At 42.7% G+C, this 17,368-nt stretch overlaps 1 protein-coding gene across 2 annotated transcripts; it reads right to left on the bottom strand.

Annotated features, from left to right (window-relative positions):
* Positions 1–3,198: 3,198 nt before the first annotated feature.
* On the bottom strand, positions 3,199–15,736 carry sall1a (spalt-like transcription factor 1a). Of its 2 annotated transcripts, none has more exons than XM_050037941.1 (3): positions 14,743–15,736; positions 5,925–9,331; positions 3,199–4,847 (listed from the first exon to the last, which is right to left on the bottom strand). In XM_050037941.1, the coding sequence occupies exons 1-3, from the start codon at positions 14,813–14,815 to the stop codon at positions 4,407–4,409; spliced, it is 3,921 nt and encodes a 1,306-aa protein (XP_049893898.1). In that variant the 5' UTR covers positions 14,816–15,736; the 3' UTR covers positions 3,199–4,406. The 2 variants fall into 2 exon arrangements, with proteins under 2 accessions (XP_049893898.1, XP_049893974.1); XM_050038017.1 differs by lacking the exon at positions 14,743–15,736 and adding an exon at positions 12,106–12,272.
* Positions 15,737–17,368: the final 1,632 nt, after the last annotated feature.

Raw genomic sequence — 17,368 nt, 5'->3', positions numbered from 1 at the left:
AGAATTACTGTTTTATACGATGAAATACATCTAAAGGCTGTGTTAGGGAAATTAAAGGTGAGACAAGATTACTGTGTCACAAATAAAATTATAAGTGAGAGGCATATGACATATTCATACTTTAGGGCTTCAACTTGCAGTATGAGTCAGACTAGATATAGATATTTTTTCAACATACGGGCACAACAGACGTATTTTCTTGCAGGAAGTAGGCCTCTGAGCAGGTCCGTCACCTGAGTGTGATTGACAGTGTGGGCAGGTGTGGCAGTGCATCCGGAGAAAGTGAACCGCGGCCGACTAAATGAGGCTCACCATTGTTCTCCGCGGGTCTTTGATCTCCCAGCGGTGGGCCAGAACCTCAGTGGGGAGTCCAGGCCGGGCCCCAGGCTACGGTTTGTATCGACTCAGGAGGGCTGACAGCACAAGACAGAAGATGTGGGAGGGGGCTCCAGCTTCCCAAGATTACCTCCGTGAAGCTTCATCTCAACCTGACCTGCACCCTGAAGGACTGTGGAGGGCAGAAACAGGAGATATTAAACAGAATAAACCCCTCTGATGCTGCTGTTGATGAGTCAAGAAGCACTTTACTTGTTTTCTTTTACTTTGTTTTTGCTTTTTATCCTGACAGACTACAGTGAACACACACACACACACACACACAAACACCATATGACCCATCTGAATGTGCCAACAGTTTTCTCAACCAATTTAGTTGGAGTAACGAATTATTCTATTCTCAGTTTTTTCTGAAATGCAAGGCATGTGTTATAAAAAATTTTTTTTTCTCATTTAAAATTTTTCCTAGAAAGCCATTTATTTAATTTAGCAATAACTTATTCATATACCCAAACCCATTAAAACAAAAAGTTTACCTTTTTGCCCAAACAAAGCAGAATGCAGTGGATCAACTATTATAAAAATGTTGTGTAAAATAATTTCCAACACAAGTTACACTGAAAACAAATTATGTTATTTTTGCAGCGTGGCAGCTGTGCATACAGCCCTTACTTAAGGCCAGCCCTTTAATGAACCTTCAAGTGTACAGTAAGTGGACAGGAGTGGCTTACAGCGAAAGAGAGTAATGTTTCTTTGCTGATGGTTCCCATCCTCTCCAGACACTGCAGCAAAAGCCCATCAAGCCATTTCCCTCAGACTGGCTAAAAAATAACCAGCACAAGCTAAAATAAAAACACTTTAGATAATATGAATGAATCAAAATATTCAGGAGTGTGTTTGCAGGAGGCTGTGAAGATGCAGTGCGTGTACATTTCTCCTATGAGTTTGTTCATAATATAAAGTGTACATAATCTGTGACTGCTGAAAGCACATTCTCAGCTGCAGAGGAGTGGATGAGACTCACAGCACTACAATAAATTGTGACAGTGAACAGGGCAGGCTGGGACAGCCCCTCTTAGTCTGGAGCGATTGTGTTTCAGTGTGTTCGCCCGGCTCTTCCTGTGGTGCTCTGTGTTGCGGAGCAAAAAGCCACTGCTGGGAGCCACAGTGGAAGAGATCAATTGTACACATTCCTGCCACCTGAGATTCAAGTGTTTCTGTAATACTGCACAGCTCAATCGATACTTAAGCGAGGAACTGAGAGGGAAGAGCCCAGTCCATGCTTAGTGCGGTGGGACATACTCACACAGAGATAAAGCATGTATTTACTCCTGTATATTTCTGTTCCCCACCTGTTAATAGCCCACAGAAAACATGATGCATCATACTTCATATATATATATATATATATATATATATATATATATATATATATATATATACAGTAATTGTAGTATATTCCTAAACACAACTGTAGTGGTTAGCAATTTTTGTTTTTTTATATAATTTTTTTGTTTGTCAATTTTGTGAATCTTAAGTAAGTCGGAATTTTATTTTTCTCTTCTTCTTCCAAATGTTGTAATAATAATAATGATACTTATTAACAAATAAACCATTAGAAATAAGGCCTTGGAAATTATAATAAAAGCAACAACATAAATAATTATAATAGCATTGTCAATAATAATAATATTACATGTATAGTTATTATTATTGTTATAATAATAATAATTATTATTATTAATGATAATAATAAATTAATATTAAGAAAAGCTGAACTTTTCTACAGTAGTAGTAATAAGTGGATGTAAAGTGGTAAATATGATCGCAGTATTTGTCATCATTAGCAGCGCAGTATGGATGTGGAGCAGTTTTATTTTTCTTTCTGTCCTTTGAAGGAATCTCTCAGGAAGCCGACGTGCTGCACAAACACAGCTCAGGGGAACAGATGTGACTGTTAAAAAGAAAACAGGCACTGTGGGCAAGGATCATTTAGCCTCGACGTCTTGAAATATAAAACGTAAATATTGGGGATTTGGGCTTTGTGAAGAGGAGGGGAGCGCGCCGAGGATGCTGGACAGAAATTAACAGATCCTGTATTGCAGGATGTGCAACGATGTGTTAAATTAAATGCAGCTGTTGAAATACAAAAGGGGAAAATTTTCAGTTTGAATAAGAAAAAAAAAATGCGAGGCAAATGCCTTAAAAGCCGTCACAGGCTTTATCCGGATAACCGTGTGATCGTTTTGACAACTCCTTTTGAGCCTTTGTGGCAAATAATTAGATCGTCGCATTCTTAATGAAACGTAAATTTTCAAAAAGGAAAAAAAAAACACATAAAAAGCCGACAGCATCCATAACACCTTAATAATGCTGAATTGTGTCTGCTTAAGTTTCGCATCCAGACAAAATAACACGTTTCCCCGCTGAGACTTTTTTTTATTACAATCTGGCGGTAAATAAATGGCAGGAGGGAACCTTTTTCCTTTCTGCGTAAAAAAGCCTCGAATCTACTTGATTCCGAGGATTAGCGATTAACTGGCGATTTCAAGGATTGGCAACGGAAATTATGAGGTTAAAACGGCGATCATCTCAAATTAAAGAGCAGGGAAGCTCACACCATTAATGACTGCATCCAAGCCCCCGTTTGTGCCTCTGCTGCCTGTCAGGGAAACTGAAAAGAGTTCCCCAAGCTGCACCACGGCCCTGCAGCACAAATTACTCCGAGACTTAAAGTTGTTTTATTGTTATTTCTGCTCTTCTCTCACATGGTTGTCAAGGTGTGATGTGTGAAAATAATTGTCAGTGATGATGTGATAAATAAAGGAGGGAATAAAAGCACACACACGCACACACACAATGTTTCTTTTGGAAAACTGATGTATTTGATTATTAGAGTAAAGAATTACAGTATCTTAGTTGTTAGTAGGTATTAAAGTGTAGAGAAACTGGACCCATAAAGATCTTCCAACTTTCCAAGAAAGTGCATGTAACAGTCCGAAGGTTGTCAAACCCAATATATATTTATATTTATAAAAACACTATCATTTTGTCCCCTGGCCGTGATGGACTTCTCTTGTGTGAGCTCTATGTACATTTTTTTATTACGAGGGAGTTCGTATGTCCACGTCCGAACGTATTTACAGAAGCTTCAACACATAACTTTGCACTTGATGTCAGTGAGGATGCTGGGACATAGCAGCAACGTGGAAATCCAGCTGAGAAACTGAAGGAGAATCCTGCTCATTTGATTGGCTGTCTCAGTTCCAAAAGCCAGGAAATAGGCCAGACCGAATGTTCCCTTCTGTCTTGCTTTCAACAACAGCAAAATACGAGCAACGAACAAAAGAGATTGAGGAAAAAAAATATGGAAGTAAACAAAAAAAAGGTAGAAAGTACAATACACAGAAACGGTAACAACTAAACAAGTTAACACTAAAGAAACTCTTGAAATGTAGCAAACTTCAATGTTTTAAATAAAATAAAGGTAAATAGCAAATGGAAAGAAAGGAACTACCACATCCTTTAGTCCCTTGCCTGAATTTCATTGTTTTGCTTTGATGAGGGGAGGGGGGCCATGAACACACAGATGTTAGACCATCTACAGAAGATCAGTGTACATTATTTACAGCAAGTCTGTTTGCTTATTACAGGGCTAATGCATCACATGAACATCGACAGTTCGGTTATAGCTACTACAGACAGAAAATAACTTAATGCCAAGGTAAGGTTATCTACCCAGATATTCTAAGTTTCAAAAGCACATTTTAAGCACCCATACATACCCATTCTGGCTTTAAAACAAAAAAAACCTAACTGTTAATGCTTCCACTTGGTTTCAAGCAAGGTTATAATCACTAATAAATAAGCTCCTTAAAACTATAACATGTACATTGTACAAAAAAAGCAACTTGTCTTCACACTCATGTTCGTAAAGATTCAATGGCGAGCAAAGCAGTTCAGTTGATTTTGTCCCTGTCTTGTTCTCTTTCATTCTCTTCTTCTGTGTGTCTACATATGTGTACAGTATGCCTTCAGGCATCTTCATGTGTCTGTATCAAACATACACTCTAACTGGTTACAATTTCTTTATTGTCCTCCATGAAGCGTGTGAACCGGAAGTGGGCTCCGTTCTCTGTGTTGGCCATTTTCTCCAAACCAGCAAGAGCAGCGTTGGGCTCCGTGCTGTGCAGCTTGTCTAGGCTGCCGGTCAGGCCACCGATGGGAGAGCTACCCCCGTTTCCCACACCACCTGACATGGGTGGGATGCCTCCATTCTGGATGACAGAGATTTCATTTGTCTTCATTGCCAGGCCGTTTGAGAAGGCTGCAGCGTACTGGTTCCAGAAACTGGCTGGGTCCCCGTTGCTTGCCCTCGATGCCATGTCCTTCTGGAAGATCTCAGGAAACTTGACTGGGTTGGTACCCAGGAAGGCCATTGGCCCATCAACGGAGAGCCTGCGGCCACGTCTGGCAGGAGCACTATTCCACATGTGCGTGCCCATGTGGACCTACGCAGAGAGAGAGGGAGGAGAGAGAAGGGGAATAAAAGGGAGGAAGGAGAGAGACAGAGCAATGAAAGGGATGAAAATTAGTGATGTTTACAAACTTGGCCACAAGAGCTGCACATGAGATGATGCAATGGAAAAAATAATAATAATGCTCGACTCCGAATTAAAATAGCTTCACACCCTGGGTGCAGCAGACCAGTTAGTTGCTTATGCTGTGAGAGGTACCAGCATGGTGTAAACATCTTATTTTGGCAAGACTGATACATGCTGTTTAATCTAAACCTTAATTTGCTCATCTCACAGGGGGACCTCAGGGTTGCGGGTAGAATTGCACTGTCCAGTTTCATTGCTGTGGCCAGGATTGCATGTGACATTTCACCTCTGCCAATACCCTTCCCATGACTAAGAGAATACATTTTTTCCCCTTTTTTTTCCTCTGCTTCATAATCCTTGAAAGATACATTAACATTATTGTGTTTTAATGTATTTCATATACAAGCTACTGCAAAAAATTTCAGTCTTTTGTGTGTACTTCAGTGCAGCAACTGTAACTATGAATGCAGATATGTCTGTACAAGACAAGTTTCAACCCCAAAAAACTACATGCATTCCAAATTCCTCTCCAGGGATTAGGGATTGACGCACTTAAAAATAATCATCCCAAGTTTCACATAATTACGTTCACATAATTCTCCCAAGTTTCTGGAGATCATTGAGCAGGATCCCTTTTTTAATGATTTAGGCCTGTGACAGTGTTCACAGAATCCATTGTGGAAAACTACAGACTGACCTCGCGCACAATGATTGCCTTTGACAATTAATTCTGTGCACTGAATCATTCTTAGCTGATTACAATCTGGAATTCCTACCCAATAATCATATTAGTTGTGTGATTCAGCCTTTCCACCAAGGAGAGCTGTTCCTTTCATTAATTATACAACATTACCACCTCTTGATGCCCACTCCACTGACACGCCGTATAAAACTAAATAGCAGCTCTGGGACTCATTTTTCACAAACATTCTCACGCAAAAACATTTAGGAGAGCAACAGTTTTCTGGATGTTTCGAAATTTACCTTGAGGTTTCCTTTGGTGGTGAAAGCCCGACCACAGATAGTGCAAGCAAAGGGTTTCTCCCCTGTGTGGGTTCTCTCGTGGATCTGTAGGGCACTGGAGGAGGAGAAACATTTCCCACAGGCGTTGCAGAAGTGTTGCTTGGGTGTCCTGCGTGGTGGTGCAGCAGAAAGCACTGGGGAAGTGGAGGCAGATGATGTGACCAAGCCAGACGGAATTTCCTTGTTCTCTGGGTGGAGGCCATGAAGGAAGCCGTTGACCTCTGGTTTGTTAAGAGAGCCTACAGAGAGGAGGGATGGGGTTGGGCTGGAGGACAGGCTGGTGTTTGACGGCTCAAAGAGCTGTGAGGGCAGGTCTCTCATTTGATGGGTTAGCATGTGCTGCTTGAGGTTGCCCTTGGTGGAGAAACCCCTGTTACAGGCCGTGCAAATAAATGGTCGTTCTTTGGTATGGCTTCGATAGTGAATGTCCAAGGCACTCTGACAAGCGAAGGTCTTCCCACAGATGTCACAGGATGTGTTCTTGATGATGCTACGCTCACGGAAGGGGAATAACATGCCCAAGGTGTCTTTTGAGGGATTGACAGATGTCAGGTCCAGGGCTCCAATGTTGGAAGGGTGAGAGTGCAGGAGGCTTGCAGTGGTGTGCTCCAAGGAAAAGGCCCTCTGGTGCCTTTCTTCGAGGCTGGGGGATTTGCGTGGTTGTGGCTGCATGCTGGTGGGGGATGGCGCCTGCATGGAGGAGGTAGATTCTGACACAGCTGGACTCCCGGCGCTTTGGCTTTCAACATCCCCTCCAAGAGATGAGGAGTCATTGGTGAGGCAATCCCCCTCAACTAAGCCATTTGCCATAGCCTTCATTTGGCTGATGTGTAGCTCCTCTGTTTCATTATTATGGGCGTTCTCTCGGCCATTTTTCTCTTGCCCTTCCTGGCTAGCTGTTTCAAGGGGAGCTGGGGAGTTACATAAACTGTCATGGGAGGCATCAGCTGACCTGGGTGTGTCTGGCACACTGCTATCCGGGCCCTCCTCCATTCCTTCAATGTCATCAGAGAAGTTGTCAAGATCATCAATGTTTCTCTCATCAAACGAGCCAGTGTCAGAGACCATGGACTCTGGGTAACTCTCTGGCAGAGGGGTGTTGGGGATGTGTCCACCCATGTGCATGCGAATATGTTGCTGTAGAACCACAGCATTAGTGAACTTCTTCTGACAAATAGGGCAGGAGTGTTGGACTCTAAGAGGAGGCATGGCCCTATGGACGCTGTAGTGGGTCTTAAGATTTCCCTTGGTGGTAAAGGCCCTGCCACAGATTTTACACTTAAAGGGCCTTTCCCCAGTGTGGGTGCGATAGTGCATTTTCAGAGCACTCTGGCAGCTCAGCACCCGGTGGCAGATGACACACTCATTTGGATCTGTCACCTTCCTGTCAATGTTCTCCACAAGCTGCTGTAGCTTGGAGGTCTCTGACCCCTGGAGAGGATCCAGGATGCCTCCAAAGGGGAACTTAGCCTTGAACTGATCGGACATAAGAGGCATGAGAGGATTGGTCATCATGGGTGGGCTGTTAGATGTTGTGTAGTCAGCAGTGCTCTCTGAGGCAGAGCTCACATTTGTCATTAAGCCTGAGGATTGGCTGCCTTCTTCAGTTCTCCCATTTGAGGTAGGCAGAGTTGCACCTTCACCCTCTTCAGACACTCCATCGTTACTTTTAGCTGAAGGCTCAGCAGTGCCTGAGACACTCTTTGCAGTGACAGAAGGGCTGGTTATGGCTATTGAATGATCTTCTTTTTTAATGAAATGTGGCAGGCTCGGCATGGTCGGTGGTAGCAACATGCCGACAGAGGAAGTCAGCGTGGGCAAAACTGGTTTGCTGTCCAGCCAGCTGGTGACAGGTTTCTCAGGGGGCATAGACATGCCGTATGGAATGCCGGTGCTTGTTGGTATGTTGTCTAAATGCTCAGGAACAGGGTAGGGGTTCATCTGGATGTGTGGGTATTTTTCTTTATGACGCTGGAAATGCACCTTCAGGTTACCGCGGGTGGAGAAGCGGTTGCCACAGATATTACACTTGTATGGCCTCTCGCCAGTGTGAGAGCGCAGGTGGATTTGCAAGGCACTGTCACTCCCAAACACCTTGCCACAAAACCTGCACTTGTGCTTGAAGAAAGCCTCGTCAGAGCTGCTCTTGTGTTCAAATGAAGTGACATTTGGCGGCTTGCTTTTCCTCTGCTGGGCCAAAGCTGCTAAAGAGTTGAGGTCCTCTACGGTGGTGCCAGCACTGGGCAGAGAGCTGGAGAACATGGGGTTTCCAGGTGGGGGCTGAGGTAGAAGGGGATTCACTGCAGAGCTTAACAAGCTACCCATTCCAAATGCTGGCGTGGATGACTTAGTTAGTGAGGAGTTGCTGAGCTGAGAGTGGAGGCTACTCATATGACTCGGCCTCTTGTCAGAGGACTGGGTACTGACTGTTGATGGCCCCAGTGTGCTAATGCTCTGAGATGTCTCACTGCTGCTTGGGTTGGACTGAGGTAGCTGTGCCGCTGCAGCCAGCTGCTTTAGGCTGCTAATACTGGCTGACTGACTAGCCAGGTTCTGCGCTAGGCCTGCGGCTGCAGCCAGCTGTTGGGAGAGATGTGAGCTGAGTGTGGTCAGTGGGCTGGCAGCAGGCCCCATTGTGCCTGGAGCACAAGTTGGGGGCACCTGCAGTTCTGGGGACTGGGATGCCAGTAGCAGTATCTGATGGCGAATCTGCTCGATGAGCTGCAGCTGGTGGATCTGTTGCTGTTGTAGGGCTAGAAGCTGCTCCATAAGGGCTGGCACTGCCACCCTGGGCCCCCCAGTGTTACGGGCCTCTTGGGAGAATTGGGCCACAGCCACTTTGGTGCTCTGCAGATTTTCTATTATGACGTTGCTGTTGATCATGGAGAAGTTTCCCAGTTCAGTCAGGTTTCTGAGCTGAGGTAGAGGGGCAGAGATAGCTGACGTACCTACTGCTGGGCCAGAGGTGCCCCTGCCACCATGGCTGCTGACTGTGTTGATGGGGCTCCCGCTCTCTGTGTGACTGCCCTCCTCTTCATGACCACTGCTCATTCCGGAAACATCCACGTCCATGGATTCGTCTTTTTCAAGAGTGTTAGGCTCCAAAAGGTCACTGCACTCTGTTTGATCAGTGTTATTAGCTGTGTCATTCATCTGGTCATCGGGATTATGGGGGGGAGAGCCTGGCGAGAAAGTTCCGGTGGGGGAGGCGGGGTTTTCATTCACTATCAGAACTAACTGATTCTTAGTGCAATTCTTCTGGTGTTCCTCAAGATCTGATAGTTCAAAGAACTCAGCACAACATCTGCTACAGACGTGGGCGTCTGACTCCTTGCAGGGGGGGTCCTCCGAGCAAAGTTCTGTGTCCCCTGAAAAAGAGGAAACAGAGGATTAGTGATTAGAAATGTTTTGCAGCTGAAGAAGCAGCTTTATCTCCTCAAATTCCATTGTTGTTAATCTTAAGTTAATCAGTTTTACACTTATCCCCTTGATGTGTTCACAAAAACAACGATCGAAAGGCAACAATAAGCCAACAGAAATGAGAAAAGGCCTTATTCAATGCAGTGGCCTCTGAAACACGATACGAGGGGATACAAAATCAATGAGAACTACTCAAATATTGCTTAAAAGTGATCTTTGAAGATGTACATCTGGGTTTCATCAGCCAAACCAAAGGTAATCATTTTCTCCAGATAATCCATCAAAATATAGAATAGAGTGAAGTGAGGACATTGGGTCTTAATGAAATTTCATAGAAAGGCATTGATTTCCTATATTCCATGCCCTTCAAAGTCTACTTGTCCACTCGGCGCAAATCAAGCATTTGAAGGACTTATTAGACTTTCAATTTGCTGTCAACTTTGCTCATTTTCAGCGAACTATGGGCATCTTAGACAGGTTATCTATGTCACTAAACTAATTTGTATCCAGTCAGGCAGCAGTCACAGTGAGACATGAACAACAGAGCCTGTGGCGTCTGGGTTGTTACGTGCACGCACTTAACACAAAAAGCAAAACAACAGAGGAGAAAAAAAGAGTAGAAAGTAAATAGCGACTTATTCAATACATAATATAGGCCGTGGTGAAATGTCCGCCGTTTAATTAAACGAATACAAAATACATTGAATTTTTGGAACGTTTGTTCCATGATTATGAATAAACTCTGAACCCAAAACATTTGCAACCATAGAAAAGGCAGTCATTATTACATTCTTTTGGGGTAAAAAAGCAATGGAAAAATCTATTTGTTTAAATAAATGACTTGGTCAAAACTTTGGTGAAGGGCGGTACATCAGAATGCATGCATGAAAAACTTGCCAAAACTGAGAAACTGGATACACCAGTTCACAGAACATGCAATACGGACATAGAAACTTATGTTGTCACTGAGATGAAAATTCACAAGTAATGGCCGCCCTTCAAATGCGCACAGAAACGTGTTTTTGAATTTTCCATTTTGATAAACAGGACGAGTCAGAGAGTGAAAAGGCAAGACGACACCCTGCCCCCAGAGCCACTGCTGTGCTCCAGACTTTCCTGACTCTTTTCCCTCTTTGTCACTCTAAAATCTCGCTGTTTAACATACAAGTTGATTTACAAATTGCATTTCTCTATGAATCCCTTTCATTGTGGCTCTGGCCCCTCAACACTTTCATCAGGGCCAAGAATTCATTTGCAAATGAAACCCAGAGAAGTGCAGCCCTGCCCCACAGAGAGACAGGATGCCTTCCCATTGTTCGCGCAGCATGGGAGCGGCGGGGATCGTCGGCACAGCCTGGCCCTGCTCATCTCAGTCGACTCAAAGCAGATCCTGTTTAATTCAGGGATTATCTCCCTCAATGTTTCTCTGCTCAGAGACATCAGATAACGCAAAGTTGCCATGACAGTAAACCCTGGCCCTCACACCACCAAACCATGCAAACAGGGAAGACTCAACTTTAATGATAACTTTTCATGTTAAATCCCCCCTTCCACCCACCCGTCTACCTACACCCCAAGCACTCATTTTGAAAAAAAATGTGTTTGATTCATAGTGTGAGAAGTGTGAGGATTAAATAAACACCTTTTCTCTTTTCTCAGAGCTAACTGTACACAATTAAGTGTGAAGAAAATCCAATTGTTTGTCAGAGGTTTGTTGTCTTTTTAACAACAAACTTCTGAAAGATGCAGAATTAAAAAATAGGTAAAATATGTGGAGCTTGCCAAAGTCTGGTCTAAAGTCTAGTAGTGGAGTATCGGAAAAAAATAAACAATGCATACACTATTTGAGACACGATGGCGTTCATCACATATAAATAAATTAAACGTTTAATTCATACACACACTTTAGAAAAGGGCCCAAGTATGTTTCATACATTAAAATATTTTTTAAAATAAAGACGTTATTTTTTTATGTGGTGCGTTTCAAAAATCCTATGAATCAAAAGATTCTCAATAATACAAATTTTAAAATGCAAATGCAACAAATTACAATAATAAACCATCACTAGGATATGTAATTACAGGAGAAATTAAAGAGATGGTATTTATGCACAATATCATTTGTGCGTTTCTGTTTTTCCAACTAAGGAACTGGTGCAAAGCATCTTCATCAAAATTGTGCAATGCAGCAGTGGACAGTTTCTTCTTCACCAACTCTGTCTCAACTCTGACTCTATTTCAATGTGGAATATGAGAAAAAAATAACACTGCACCTACAGCTGCAAAACTCAAGAATCATATTTTTATCGATGCGAACGCTTACACACCTACAGATATGTGCAATACCATGATTTACTTTACTTGACGCCGGAAAAAAAAGCATCAAAACTAAATCAATGCATGAGTACACATCCACTGTCCACATAAGACGAGTATAGCAAACAACACAGATGCTAGCATTAGGCTTAATTCCCCAAATAGAAAGGATTACCTTCCAATTAAAATTAAGATAAAGTCAAGCTGGTGTAAAGATGGAGTCTGTAAAACTTCCACAGAATCTCTATCAAAAGCACAATGCAAGCAGTGCGCAGGGCTAAAGGGCGTCAGAAGAGACAAAGAGCAGAGGACAGAGCCTCAAAGAGACTGACCAAAGTCTGAATATGAGAGACAAGAAAGCGAGGATTAGTCGAAAAAGTTGACGGAGAGCTTTGAGAGATCCTACATTATTTTTTCGCGGGGGGCCTCTGTGAGCCTCTTGACACTTGTAACTTCAGGAGGGTTTCTGCTCTCATCGTCTCCAGCCCTCAGGACTCATCTCACTGAACACTAGATGGGGTTCCACTAAAGCTGCCGTGGTCCAGGACAAGACTCAAATCTAAGAAGCTCTGCCCCGGTGACATGCTTAAAGCTCAAGGGGAGGGAAAAAGGCAAAGCAAGTCCTTCAGGCTACACCTAGACTCAAACCACATAAACACTGGCAAAATGACAAGCGACTGCTCTCTGTTTGCAGGGAACAACAGTGCAAATTGGGCTGCCCTGCCAATCTCCCCTCTAGGGGGGCAGCTCTGATAGGGCAAAGGGGGATGGCCACAACACTGATAAGGCCTCACGCTCACACACTTAAATGAAAAGCCGAGGCCTTGCTTGGCCGCCTGCAGCTCCGACCAGCGGGGTCAATGGCGAGGTAGAGGGGAACACACTGGGCCCTGAACTCACATCACCTCCACACAGAGGGACACTGGCAAAGGTTAAAACAGCTCAACATCCCACCCTCTGTGGCTCTCACGCCGACCTCCCAGTAACCACGGCCCTCAGCATCCACTGATATTCAGCCACAAATACAAAGACTTTCTGTTCTCACTTCCGACTTCCACAACTCTCCACAAGACACACAGCACGTTTGCTACGAGCACTCGGCTAAACAGACACAAACCTAAAGACAACACATCCATACCTTCATAATAAAACACACAAGGCACTTGCACTCATTTGTGCGATAGCACTGCACAGACTCAAGAAATTTCTGGTTCTGCAGTCTAGGTTTGTGACAAAACTAACTCTTCACTAAGTTTATTAGATTTAAAGGAAAATGCAGAAAAAACAACCCTCTGGAATTAAACAGGGTTTTGCATTAATCATTAACTTCCTAAAAATCATGTGAAATGTGCTGCAAATACCTCTTTGCACACATGACTCTCTCCTGAAAGAAGCAAGTGTTTATTTCAAATTACCTGCACATGCTTTTCAGGCAGTACTAAAAACAATGTGGCTCTGAGATTATTTACATAACATATATTCAATTTACAGGCCTTATCCAACAGGTCCAGCCAATGGCTAAAATTATCTAGCATTTTATCTGCATGTTTTATTTATGGCATGTCTGTTTTTGTGCAAAATAAAATAATAAAAATATGAACGTTGAGCAGTGAAATTATATCACACTGCATGACAGGCTAAAAAAAGCTGCTTAATAATTAAATTAATAAATTAAAAAAATAAAATAAAGAAAAATAAATATCTAGTATTTTGGGTTAATGAGTCATTTGATAGGAAAGTCAGAAAGTCGGTCAACAAAAATACACGTTACAACGCAACGTCCTGTTACGAAATTCAGCTGTTATTAACCTTTATCCTGCAATCTTATCACGCCGTAGTTTGGGTGAAGTTTTTTCCTTTAGTTTTATTTTGTCTTCTCGACTAAAATCTGACTATTTACAATTATTTACAACTTGACTGGACATTGCTGGCCTCTGACACTCTGAATGGCACTTTGTGCAAACTGATTTCACATATTATGGCACAACAGCTCCGTTAAAAGAGAGAATTTCACTCTGTGAGCAAAGAATTATCACAGTTTTATTTTTCACAGCAGGCCAGAGATAATATTCAGCTGCTCTGAAGGTGTAAATGTAAAAAAATTTTTTTTTATCAATGTTGATTTTTGTTTAGGAAACTATAAATTCTTTTCTAATAAAATACAAAATGTGTGTATATGTGTCAGAGTGAGTAAGACTTTACTCCTCTGTGCTGCTGTTTGAACAAAAAGTGTGGAGACGATGAGTAAACCGGGGGGATATTTCCAGGATGTGTGTTTCTCTGCGCTCCTCACAGCACTTTGTCCTCCTTTCATCTAACTTTTAGCAATAATGCCCGCTATTATACAAACAGGCAATGACTTACTGACACTGATTTTCATAAAAAAAAAGGGGAAAACATGCCCCGACTTTACAGCGCAGGGCTTAAACACGCGGATGGGGAGATTTGTGTGTCCGGGACCCAGGAAAAAGTTGGAGTCCCGGGCAGAAGCGACAGGGTGGTCCATGTCGAGACACCGAAACTGATCGCTGAGCGCAGGGAAGCTTCGGAGAGGAGCGAAACTAAAGCCGGCTTCTCTTTACAGGAGAGTTTCAAGTGTGGTTTTAAAAACACGATTTAAAGCTGAAGCGGAGAGTGAAAAGTTTTGGAAGTTTGAGCATTCACACGCAGCGCAAAGCTGAAGAGAAACGTGCTTTCCTTGTTATCTTTAACTCCTATCTTGTTTAGTTCAATTTCTATAAAACCGATAATAGATTCTTAATGTGGAAAAAAATACAAAAGTTGTTTTCAGTTCCTCCTTGAAGTGGAATAAAGTGAATTTAAGGAAACTCTGAGCATTAGGTTTTCTGGAAATAAAGTGTTTCAGACTTTCATCACCAAGACGATGGAATTTGCAAACAAACAAAAAACAATAGTATAAAGTCCAATCCAAAGTATTAACTTTAACCCACAGATGTGGCCACACACACGATAAAACAGCCCCCAAAAAGTGAGGTATTGAGTGTGCTTGGGTAAAAAGCAGCGATAGGTTACGTGGACTCACCATTGTGCTCCGATAAAGGCAGATGAGGGTCGGATTGGAAGTGTTGCGGCTTCGCTTGTTTCCTCCGCGACATGCTGGCTGGCACATCAGCAGGCAAAGAATAAAAAAATGACTACAAAACCCTTCTCAAAAATTACGTAAATCGAGCCCATCCACCGCGCATGTGCCCCGTTATGATTATCAATAATGCTCTGCGATTAATCATACGGGGGGCTTCTTTGAAAGGCGATTGGCACCTCGCCAGCCCCCCTCCTATTCAAATGAAGTCTCTTTAATCAATTAGCTCCTGATTTGCTGGGGACTCTTGTCTCTCTCTCAGCTCCCACCCAATGAGTTGATCCGTATGGGGAAGAAAGGCTGGGTTTTCCAAACTCCCTTTAGATACGGTTTAACCCCTTCTGTTAGTCAAGTCAAAGCTTATCTTGACTACTACAGGGGAATGTCAGCGTCTCGAGTCAATGCCTGCGACTGTATCTTTCAATCTTTCACATTGATCAAGCAGCGATCACAGTTTTTCCTTGTCTTTTCTCCCCCTCCTGTAGATGTGGACCGACTGGACGCCCGCAACTCAAAGCTCCGCGATCAGCGACCAACTTTCTTCTCTCCACAACTCGGTAGTCCGTCCTCCGCTCTTGCATTTAAGATCGTTGTAATTCAGCTCTTGTTGTGTTGTACACCGACACCTACTCTCTGAAGAGTTTCAATCGAGGCTCCCGGTGCGCTGAAACGCTGTGCCGCGCGAGCATGTTCCGTGCGTAAATGGCACCGGTGCGCGTTCCCAAAAAGTCCACAGTGTGTTCCGACGTCCCAATCAGTTTCATTTGATTATTATTAGTCGAAAAGGGGGGTTACTTACTAACACGTTTTCATCACACACCGCATTCCGCGAATAAACAAACTTTGAGGGCCCGTGCAGCGCTGGGACAAATGCAGAGCCCGGCCCATCGCGGATCTGATTGGTCACCGGGCTATTCAGTCACGCTGCCATTCACCTCCACCTCCTCCCCTCCCTCCTTCTCTCCCTCTCTTTCTCTCTGATTGCGCACAGCGGATCCAAACGCTTTGTGCGCACCGGGATGATCAGTGGGAAAGACAGCGGAGACAAGTCTGTTCATCTGAATAGGGATAAATAAAGCTTTTAATTTCTTCCCTAAACATTTAGTATTTTTTTTTTAGCGAAAGCCTGCATCACACCCAACTCATGTGGACTCATCTACATTTCACAACATCAATTTAAGTATTAGAAAAAAAAAACTTGTTTGTCTTTATCGCCGCTCCAGTTGTTTGTTTGTATAGTAAATCCAGTGCAATGATTGCATGATGTCATCATCAAAAGTTGGATGTTCTGAAGATATTTTGTTGCCTTTAATTTCTACAAATGCGACTTTTTTTATTTAAATAAATGCAATAATTAATCAATATAATGCTGCCGGTAACTGTAAAACCAAGGAAACAATGTCTTCATCAACCCTGTAAATAAGTTTTGAACCAATCATATTATTATTATGATTATTATTACTATTATTATGATCGTCCTAAATGATGCACTAACAGGAGTGCGCCTTCAGTGGGGATGTTTTAAGAGGGCAAGAGGTCCCACAGGAGCTTCATGTGAGCGCTGAGTCGAGTAGATTTATTACGTGAAAAAGATAAACGAAGCTCTCAGTCGAGCTGATTTTGAGAAATGAAGATAATAACGTTACTATAGGTGATGCCTCGGATGCCATTATTTTTCACTGAATATTTAAAGAGCGGCTGCAGGCGAGATGGATCTGGTCCTCTCTTGTGTCAGCTATCTTTTAGTTTCGACTAGCCTTACTATTTACTTATTCATGAAAAAAAGGAAAGAGCAGGGGGAAAATCAACTACTGCTGATGGCTCTGAGTGATCTGCTTTATCACTGCGTTGTGCCAAATGTTTCAAGAATATATATACATATATATATATATATATATGTATATACATATATATATATATATATATATATATATATATGTGTGTGTGTGTGTGTGTATATGATTTGAAATTTCACACATATTTTTGTAGTATTGATAGATGTCTGAAGTGCCTTAAACGCGGACGATGTGACCAAATCGAAATGTAAGCAGTGACTAAGAAAATCACACAGCAAATGATCATTAATAGGGGAAAAGTGTGTGTGTGTGTGTGTGTGTGTGTACTGTATGTGTGTGTGCGCCGTTAAAAAGCCCATGCAATTATGTGCACCAAACTTGAAATTGCTGGGAGAGGAAAAAGGGGTCTGCAATATTGTAATGTCCCGGGCGGGAAAATCAATGGGCAGTTAATTGATGTGAGTGTTGGTGTGAGATTGTAAACAGGGTGATTTGCAGCCCAGCCGAGCGGGAGACATTTTAAATGGGATTCACTCAGGACGGTGAGGATACAGTGTTAACAATCATGGGCTGAATGACACACACGGACACAGTTTGGGGACCCAGCACACATAACTCAGTGCCAAATACTCAGAAAGTTTTTTAACTTTAAATAATTTGCTGTCATTTAGATGCAAATGATTGGGTGACTTGTTGAGTATAAAATATTATTTATAATATCAGCAGCAGAGAATTAATGATAAATGTGGACAGAAGAGAGTCGAATATTCTCA

The sequence above is a fragment of the Epinephelus moara genome, chromosome 1, assembly GCF_006386435.1.
Source record: "Epinephelus moara isolate mb chromosome 1, YSFRI_EMoa_1.0, whole genome shotgun sequence".
Classification (NCBI taxonomy): Eukaryota; Metazoa; Chordata; class Actinopteri; order Perciformes; family Serranidae; genus Epinephelus; species Epinephelus moara.
Note: the sequence above shows the minus strand (reverse complement) of the source record. Positions and strands in the feature narration are given on the sequence as shown.

Coding starts and splice junctions, on each gene's coding strand:
- sall1a (XM_050037941.1), bottom strand. CDS start 14,815: ATGTCGCGGAGGAAACAAGCGAAGCCGCAACACTTCCAATCCGACCCT. Junction 9,332..14,742: donor GCCTTTATCGGAGCACAATG/GTGAGTCCACGT, acceptor CCTCTTTTTCAG/GGGACACAGAACTTTGCTCG. Junction 4,848..5,924: donor CCACCAAAGGAAACCTCAAG/GTAAATTTCGAA, acceptor CTCTCTGCGTAG/GTCCACATGGGCACGCACAT.